The 9,567-nt window shown below is 41.6% G+C and overlaps 1 protein-coding gene across 1 annotated transcript; it reads right to left on the bottom strand.

The window, feature by feature from the left end:
* Window positions 1-1,787: 1,787 nt before the first annotated feature.
* LOC306769711 (tRNA selenocysteine 1-associated protein 1-like) lies at window positions 1,788-9,249 on the bottom strand. Its single transcript, XM_079258405.1, has 9 exons — window positions 9,111-9,249; window positions 7,910-8,007; window positions 6,586-6,685; window positions 6,449-6,498; window positions 6,219-6,350; window positions 5,707-5,823; window positions 5,419-5,626; window positions 5,312-5,348; window positions 1,788-2,429 (listed from the first exon to the last, which is right to left on the bottom strand). Exons 1-9 carry the CDS (start codon window positions 9,132-9,134, stop codon window positions 2,269-2,271), a joined length of 927 nt encoding a protein of 308 aa, XP_079114531.1. The 5' UTR covers window positions 9,135-9,249; the 3' UTR covers window positions 1,788-2,268.
* Between the last annotated feature and the right edge of the window lie 318 nt (window positions 9,250-9,567).

Below are 9,567 nucleotides of genomic sequence, written 5' to 3'. Positions count from 1 at the left end.
AAAATGTTTTGTTTTTAATGAAAAATTTCAATAATTTAAAAAACACTTTTTAGTTTAAACTTTGGTCTGAGGAGGACAAGCTCATATTTAAGAAGCAATCTCTTCTGAATTTAGATGCCCTGTTGCCCTAATGTTGTTTGTGCCTTTAACAAACTGTAAAACTAGATAAATGTACCATTTACGTGGGATATCAGAATTATAGTCTTGTAAAATGTGTCTACCAGATTGTCCACTGCAGTGTTTGGAGCAGTTTTGAATAATATGCCATAGTTTAATAGCACAAAAAAATGAAATCTTCCCTTGCAACCAGTTTGTTGACTTCTTACATTTGTAAACCTTAAAGTTTTTTGTGTTGTTTAACAGAAAAAACAGAATGTACTACGCAGCAGCAACACACAAGAACTGATCAACCCAGCAGGTAGGTGAACCAAAAAGTTCCTGGATCCAAACAAATCAAAATCCAAACCAAAAGAAATTAAAAAAAAATCACTTCTTCCTTTTCACATTTTCAACAAGTCCTGAAAATTTCATGAAAATCCATTCATAACTTTTTGAGTTATCTTGAACACAAACAGATAAACGCTGGTAAAACACTGATGAAAATAGTATAAATTCATGTTTGTGCTCCTGCTCGACCAGGCAACAGTCCAGTAATAGTAATAATCAATGATGAAGAGACCACAGCATGTGTCAAAATATTATATTCTAATTGTATGAAGTATGAAGCCAAACAAGCCACAACACCACTTTGGGACTTTTTATCCTGAATACAAAGAAAATCCTGCAGGTTACTTTAGAAATAAACCATAAAATAAACTATGATATCCAGCAGTTGTTTTCCTGAAGCAGCATCGTCTCACTGAAGACTCGGGAAAAACCAGGAGAAGAGACTGCTGGTTTAAAACGTTTCACACTGAAGCAGAAGAATGGATCATAACCCTGACACTGACATGGTTTTAACTACAATAATCACGAAACAAATGATGAAAGGGTGCCGATAAAGTTTGGGAACCACTGGGTTAATTCTTCCCAACATCAGACGGGGTTTATCCCTGCTAGTGAGAAGACCACCAGACAGCCGTAACACTGTTTACATCTGTTTGAGTCCATCCTCAAAACACACCTGTTGAAGAAAGCACGGCTTTATGCTGCATTTTATTGGTTCTTTTGTTGCAGTTTTAATGTCCGTTCTTATTGTAATGTCCTTGTGTAGCCTGAAAGGTACTTTTAAATGAAATGCATTATTATTATTTATCTTCCAGTCATGTAAAAGGTTTACATTAATACCATCAGCTGTGCTGATGGTATTAATGCATCACACGACTGTAGGGTAACTGTGAAACTCTGGCGTTGATATGCAGATGAAGCGCTGTCAGGTGTACAGAAGCTACAGGATTAATTAACCAGGATCCTCTTCATGAAGTCGGTTTTCTGCATCCGATCTGAAATAAGAAAATCTACGAAGGCTCCATGTCTGATCTGGTCTCTAAAGAAAGCTTCCTGCAGTGTACAGAAATGTTTTCCATGTTCACATCTGAACGCTGAAGAACAGAGTGAAAACTCACGTTTATAAACCAGTAAAGAAAATATTTTATTCAGTGCCTCAGCAGGAGAAGCACAAAAAAACAGCAGAGAAGAACAGACTGGAAAACAGAAGAAATAAACTGTTAGTTCAGATTAAAACAACAAAAAATGAGATTCAGTCCAAAACAACATGAACTGTCTGAATCGTGTGTGTGTGTGTGTGTGTGTGTGTGTGTGTGTGTGTGTGTGTGTGTGTGTGTGTGTGTGTGAGTGAAGACATGCGGGATAAAAAAGCTCCTCAATATTCCCTGACACACACACACACACACACACACACACACACACACACACACACACACACACACTAACTATAAAACAGCATAAAAACAGAGAAAATGTCAGAAGAAAAAGAAACATTTTATTCATAGGAAGAATTTTGTCCCAGTTTTCCTCTCGGGACAGATGGGAATGTGTGACGCAACACATCCTCTCTAACAGGAAGTCCACTCATCATACCTGGTCCGGGTGTCAGAACTCATCACCGTGGTCACCAGACCAGGCCCTCTGAACTGGTTCCAGTCAGACCAGTAAGACTCAGAGCTTAGTGAACAGAAGTTCTGTATTAATGGTACCAAAGTGATGCCGGGTCACGTCCAGCTCCTCCATGTTCAGTCCATTTAATCCTCTTTTCTTCCAACGATGGTGTAATCCTGCCCCGTCGTCAGACAGTAAAAAGTTAAGTTCTCAGCAGCAGATGGGTTCAGGAATGATGGAAGCCAGATATTCCTGTTCTGCAGAAAACTCTGGTGGCTGCCAGTGACAATCCAAGAGAGCGTCGTACAGCTCCTCGCTGTTCTCCATGAACTTCCTGTTATCCTCCAGCACATCCGGCTCCAGGATGGGATCTAGAACACCGAGAGGAGGAGGAGGGTCACGGATCGGCACAGAACCTTCAGCTGTTGATGTAAACTTACTGAAACCTGCAGCTGATCCAGTCGCTCTGCTGGCTGTTTATATTTTACACTAATGTGTGTTTTTCCTTTTGGATGGGAAATAGATCCAATTATCCCACCAGCAAAGTGGCGTGATTCAGTTAGTCAGTCATAAGATCACAAAAGAAAAAGCAGAACAAGTAAACCTAAAATCCTCCGTGTGGGACCGCTGGAACCGCATCGTGGACGGGAACAAGGCCAAACTAATCGGACTGGGATGAGCAGAAACTAGTCAGCACATCGAGCTAAATGTTCTTTAGAAATTAAAGTTCACTATTCACAAAAAGTTAGGGATATTCAGCTTTTGGGTGAAATTTCACAACAAGCCTAAAATGCCTTCAAACCTGTACAGGTGAACTTAATGTGATCTTCTCTAAGCTTTTAAATGCACATGTCCAACTGTTAAATGTTTCAATAAATTTTGCACAAGTTGTTGTTCTCTAACAAGGAGCTTAACGGCAAAAATCACGGCAGGTGTGTGATCCTTGAATTGACCAATAAATGTCCTGGTTCAATTAGAGCTGGTGTTTAAACAGTTGTCCTCATCATGCTGTTCACATTTTGACATCATGAGACCAAGACGACACCTAACAATGGAACAACAGTCCCTTGCCATTGCGACGCTTCAAACAGGACGTTCTCAGACAGAAGTGGCCACTGAGCTTGGAGTGTCACAGAGTGTCATCAGCAGGTTGCAACAGAGATATGGAGAGACTGGAAGAGTCACAGAAAGGCCTAGAAGTGGACGTCCTTTGGTCACATCCCGTGCTGATGACCGCTACATTGTGAACACTGCCCTGAGAAACCGGATGATGAATGCCACTCAACTCCAGGCACGTTTAAGAGAGGTGAGAGGCACCCAAGTGTCCCGTCAGACCATTCCAAACCGTTTCCATCAGCGTGGTCTGCGTGCTAGACGACCTGTACGGGTACCTGACCACACCACCAGGCACAGGCATCATCGTCTTGCATGGGCCAGGGAGCATTTACGCTGGACGAGGAACCAGTGGGCCTCAGTGCTGTTCTCTGATGAAAGTCGATTCACACTGAGCAGAAATGATGTTGGAGACGTCAGGGAGAGCGCTATGCATCAGCCACTGTTGTCACCAGGCCAGCTTTTGGTGGTGGCGGTGTTACAGTGTGGGCAGGGGTGTCCACTTGGTACAGAACTGCCCTACACTTTGTGAATGGTACAGTGACAAGCCCATACTACCTGAATAACATCATTAATCCAGTGATTGTGCCCCTACATGAACAGCACAGGCCTAATTTCATCTTCATGGACGACAATGCTCCTGCTCATCGAGGCCGCATCATCAGGGAACGGCTGTTGGAGACTGGTGTACCTCAAATGGAACGGCCTGCACTCTCTCCAGACCTGAATCCCATTGAAAACCTGTGGGATCAGCTGAGCCGTCGTGTAGAGGCTCGAGACCCTGCACCCCAGAACCTCAATGACCAGAGGGCTGCCCTTCAAGAAGAGTGGGATGCCATGCCTCAGCAGGCAATAAGTTGCCTTGTGAACAGCATGAGACGTCGTTGTAAAGCTGTAATTGATGCTCAAGGGCACATGACCAGATATTGAGACGTTCAAATTTTTTGTTGTGGTGTAACTACCATTGTTGTTACCTTTTGTGTTGAATGAATTTTTTGAGATGAGGAAATCAGTAGTGCATCCTTCTACTTAAATGTCTTACTTTTATGATATTATATCACTTTAGCATGAACATATTGCATTTTCCATAAATTTCACCTGAAAGCCAAATATCCCTAACTTTTTGTGAGTAGTGTATGTTGATCTCTGAAAGGTTGTACTTGCATTGTTTTGGTATTATTGTTAAGTTAAAAATGGTCTCAAAATGACAACAATAATAACTCAGCGCAATAATATCCTTTATCGCAATAATTTCTAAAACAATTAATCTTTGTTACCGTGACAGCATGTGGATCATAATGTCTTGCTGAATAAGTTGAGCTCATAGACTGTATATAAAAGATGGGCGGAGCCTCCGTGACGTCACCTGTAGGTTTCTGAAGAGCTGAATTGAAGCTCGGTGGGTGGTTCCTACCATCAACATCTTGGCAGGGTCATGCGTGTCGTCTCACCCGAAAAATACAAATATGGGCAAAGAGGTGGAGCTGAGAGGGGGGCTGTGATCGTCATGGTGGATGATTAACATCGAGCGAACTCCGAGCTTTCTGTAGCTAAGAGTTAACCGAGCTAACCTGGAGATAACAGGAGCTAACCAGCTAACGGAGGTAAGCGGGCTAAAGCTAAGTCACGTTGTTAACTGGCTAAAAACCGCGGTTGTTCTACGTTCTTCTGACTTGAAGCGTGAGGCCAGGTACCTGTCAATCAAAAGGACACGCCCCTAAATATGCCGAACTTCGAGATTAAATGACTTCAAAACGGGTGAGTTAGAAAAAAATTCACTCCCCCGCAGTTGTCATGAAGGTAAACCTGACCTATTAAACCTAAAATGGATTTTTGAACCAGGCTGTAAACATGTTTATTCCTGTTGTAAACATGTTTATTTCTGCTGTAAACATGTTTATTTCTGCTGTGAAGTTGGTCTTTTTAACATGGGAGTCTATGGGGATTTGCTCTGTTTTGCAGCCTCTAGTGGATGAAGGGGGAACTGCAGTTTTATACTCTTCCACATCAGCTTCACTTTTAACCGCTGGAGGCTCCGTCCATCTTTCATATACCATATCTGTGGTTGAGCTGCTGTGCTTTTCATCCCGCTGCTACTACATCTTTAACCTGCGGTCTACCAGCAGCTGCATCAACTCACCTTCAAGCCCGTCGTCCTCCAGAACCGTTTCGCTTTCCTTTAAAAGGAAAATAATCATTAATAATAATTCTGGCAGTTTATCTAACGGTGCAGCAGGGCGAGCTCACCTGGGCTTGTGGGTACTGTGTGTAGTCATACTGCTGGTAGTTGTAGCCATACATTGCTGCAGTCTGGTCGTAGCCCCAAGACGGGTAGTAGCCAGGATACTGCTGGTACTGGTTGTACTGGCTGTACTGGTCGTAGCCGTATCTATAATCTGAGCCGGACTGCCAGGTCTGTTTCGGATCCACTTGCTGTTGCTGCTTGTTCCTTAAACTGGGAGATGGAGGACAAACACTGCTGAGCTCCAGTCATTTGGTTTCTTTTCTGAAGGCGGAGAAGCTTCTGGTTCTTACTTGTTAGCAGCCAGACTCAATCTGAGAGGTTTGCCTCCGAGTCCGACGGCGCCCTGACACTCGTCCAACGCTCGCTTCTGGAGACGCTCATCTGGGAACTGAACGAAGCCACAGCCCCTACGGAGGACAGAACAACATGTAAAGCATTTAATTAAAGATGAAAGCCTTCAGACTGTTCTCCTGAGGAGAACTTCATCCAGTCGGGTCTCCAACGGAACAAAGATCATCATTTTCTCAGGAATACTCGAACATGTTGAAGCAGTTATTAACCTGGCCATTGTGAATCACCAGGTCAGACTACGTAGAATCACCTGTTGGATTTGTTCATTACTGGTTTTATTCCACCTTATAAATGACTAAATCAATGAGTACCGTTGTAGGATGAGGTTCAATGAGCTTCATGTGATTGGTGGTGGTGAAGCTGAAAGCGGACCAGCTTTAATGGAGGTGGTAAAAACCAAACCGATCCTGCTTTCTCAGCGACTTTCAGACTGTGCAGCATCAACACTTACTTTGAGTTGCCCATGCTGTCTAGCACCACTTTCCCACCACGACAGGATGGGTAACGGTTGTAGAAGAACTCATAAAGCATCCCATCATCCACCTCTGGAGTCAGATCTCCCACAAACAGAGAATACATCTGACTGCAGCAAGAAAGAAAGAGAGGCTGATTATCCATATAACGTCAGCGTTAACGAACAGCTTTATTCATTTTGACACTTTGGTTCCTGTTCAGACTAACCCAGTTTCCTGCTTTCCGAAAGTGGCTCGGTTTAGCTTGAATCTTGTTGGCTAAGAGAAAGATGTGTCATGTTCATTATAACAAGGAGTCCCATTCAAACAGATCAAACAAAATCATTCAATAAAAGCTCTCCTTACCGGACTGGCTCCCGGTAACGATTTCCCATTGACTTTACGCAGACACCTCTCAGCTGTGGCCTCGTCGGTCATCTCCACAAAACAGTAACCCAGAGCTCCACTGGAGGACAAGACAAAGTTAAACACTAGGAGTGGGAAGATCGAATTGAAAAAACAGGATTTTTTGGCTTCACAATTTTAAAATCGATTTTTTTGTATTTTAAAAAAATAATTTTTTTTTCAAACAAATAAAAATAATCCATTATAAAAATGTAGTCATTTTTATTGTTTTTATTGAACTTTTTACTTGTCTTCTTGGGGCGTTATAGCAGCAGAATGATGGTCTGGTTACTGGGTTGTTTTTTCCTCTTTGAATTTAAAGTGGAACTATTATGTTCCATAGCATTTTAGGCTAATTTATTTTTATTTCTGAGACCAGAAGGGCTGGGATTGATGAAGTTATTGTCACAAATGGCTTTATTTACTTCAGACCGACCCTCTCCGTAGGCTGTCAGATCAGCCTGCGTGCAAAACGAGTGGATTGAGACTCTTCCGCATTAAGCCCCGCCTCCCGCCACTGCACTACATCGGGAGCGCGCACCGCACCTGCTTTCACCGTCATTGTAACATCTCATAAACAGAAGGATTAGGCTCATATGAGCTCAATAAAAAAACAAACTACAATGTCAACACATAGCATCCAGCCCTACATGTTGGAACCTGAATCAGAGCCTGAAAACGAAGTGGAAAACAGCAACCCACAGCAACGAATGCAGCAGGATGTCTCTCTTTGGTAAACTCACCAGCCATCGTTGGAAATAACTTTATCCCACGTTTTCCACCCGCCTGATGTATTTGTACATGCCCTTGTTAACCAGTAGAAGGTAACCAATCACCGAACCTTATCCCCCGGGACGTCACAAGGATTTCCAAGTAGAAAAAAACTCTCTAAAACGACGCGTTTTTCGTCGCTATGGAAACCAAACAGAGAGCGTGCTGGAACTCAAACTCAAACATGCGTTTAGGTGATAAAAAACAGTGTCGTTCACATGTCTGATGAGGATTCAACACTGTAACCCTGTAGAAAGCTCAGAAAACTCCAAATACCAGAATAGCATTCCTTTAAGAAAAAGTGACGAGCAAAATAAAAGTTTTATCCGTTTATTTTGTTTTTAATCTACAAAATCAGCAATATTGAAGAATTGTGAGAATTACAATTTAAATCGAATCGGCACCCAAAAAAGCGGAATCGAATCGGGACAAAAGAATATCGTCACAGCTCTATTAAACGCCATCAAACTTCTAAACAGGAAGCACTTCAACTCAGTGTGGATGAACCTCTCACCCCGTCATCTTATTGCGGATGATCCGCACACTGACCACTTGCTCCCCCATGGTGGAAAAGGCTCTGGTGATGAACTTCTCATCCATGTAGGCATCCAGCTGCAAGGGAACACAAAGCTTAAAGAATAAGCTCCTGACCAATCATTTATTAGATTTTAGTTTTAAGTGGAAATTAAAGACACAGCTGATCCAACATGAGAGAGCATAAACACAGATGATCGTGATTGGGTCCATCTTCAAACGGTGCTAAACAGATAAATAATAGCTCCTCTTTGACCAAATTAGATTTTTAAAAATTTACAAGAGTAATTTAATCATCTTGCACGTCCACTCTGATCAGGTTTGGATGCTGATCCGGCCTGAAGCGTGTTTCTGATTGGGGGTTTCTGTGTGACCCGGATGTTGCTAAAAGAGAAAAACCTCTGAGCACTGCAGGCTGGCGGGCGTCTTCAGGTCTTGTGTGTCTCTACCAGGGGCGCTGCCAGGAATTTTGGGCCCTATGAAAGACAATGGACCCCACCGCTTGATTGCAAATTTTAGATTTTTGTTTTTACTTCAAGATAATTTTTTTAAAAAGCTTTTCATGGGAATAATAAAAATCTAGGGCTGTGTTTAACCGTTTATGGGGCAAGTGACTATTTTTTTTAGCACTTTGTTTCCTTTCATATGCAGTGTGAAACTTTTTTTTTTTTTTTAATTAATGTTACAACAGCATGGAGGTCTTGGTTCATACCAGAAGGACAATTTTAGATTAATATTTTTAATTTGAAAGTATTTTATTGAGTATAAAGGGTTAAATCACAGTGCATACATCTAACTAGGTTATTTTATTATAAATGGTTTATCAGTTTATATTACTGCTATATTTTATTACAACCTTTGGAAAAAGTATTTATTATTTATAATGAAGGTTTAATGATTTTCTTATATAGTTTATACATCTTTTTGGGCCCCTATGAAGTCGTAGAATCCTCCTAACTTTCCCCCATATGGCACCTCTGGTCTATACCATACATAAAATACGAGAGGAAACAATAAGACTCCTTATCCGAGTAAAGAATTATTAATAAAACAATATTCAGACGTTAAACTTTGCGGGTTCCTACAGCGCTAACGTTGTGCTAGCATGCTAGTTAACATGCTAGCTGGCTAATCCGCGTAACTGACCGACAGTTTTCGGCAGGAAACCGGAATAAACTTACATTCCCCATCCACAAAGTGCTCATGATGCTGTCAGGGTGAAAACCTCTCAGCAAAAACTGTTGAAAACTAAAAAGGAAGATCAGCACAAGTCACGCCGGCTAGTACGCAGTTTGAAGGCTAATCAACGTTACGTCTTTACGTCACTGATTAAAACGTCACGGCGTTGCTCTCAGTCCCTCCTGCGTCATAGACGTTACGTAAATACGTACTTATCAATGTTTATAGGGCTATGCCCTGCATTGTATAGACATTAGTAATAATTGCCATTATAATTGGTATGCTGATTATTAAAAGAAAGACGAACTCTGTATAAATCTCTTTTTATGTTTAGCCATTTTTTTTTATTCACAAATGGAAAGTTCAGAAATGTTCCCCCAATTTGATCTTTTTTAAAAATGAGCTCAAACTATATGTAAAATCTTTGAATTGTATGGAAAACCCCATAGTTCAAACATT

Source organism: Telmatherina bonti (assembly GCF_933228915.1).
Source record: "Telmatherina bonti genome assembly, chromosome: 19".
Lineage (NCBI taxonomy): Eukaryota > Metazoa > Chordata > Actinopteri > Atheriniformes > Telmatherinidae > Telmatherina > Telmatherina bonti.
Note: the sequence above shows the minus strand (reverse complement) of the source record. Positions and strands in the feature narration are given on the sequence as shown.

Bases quoted from the DNA above. Each gene is read 5' to 3' on its own strand.
- LOC306769711 (XM_079258405.1), bottom strand. From the start codon at position 9,134: ATGAGCACTTTGTGGATGGGGAAT. The intron at 8,008-9,110 runs GTAAGTTTATTC...GTTCCCTTGCAG, and splicing joins GCACTTTGTGGATGGGGAAT to CTGGATGCCTACATGGATGA. The intron at 6,686-7,909 runs GTGAGAGGTTCA...CTTGTCCTCCAG, and splicing joins ATCCGCAATAAGATGACGGG to TGGAGCTCTGGGTTACTGTT.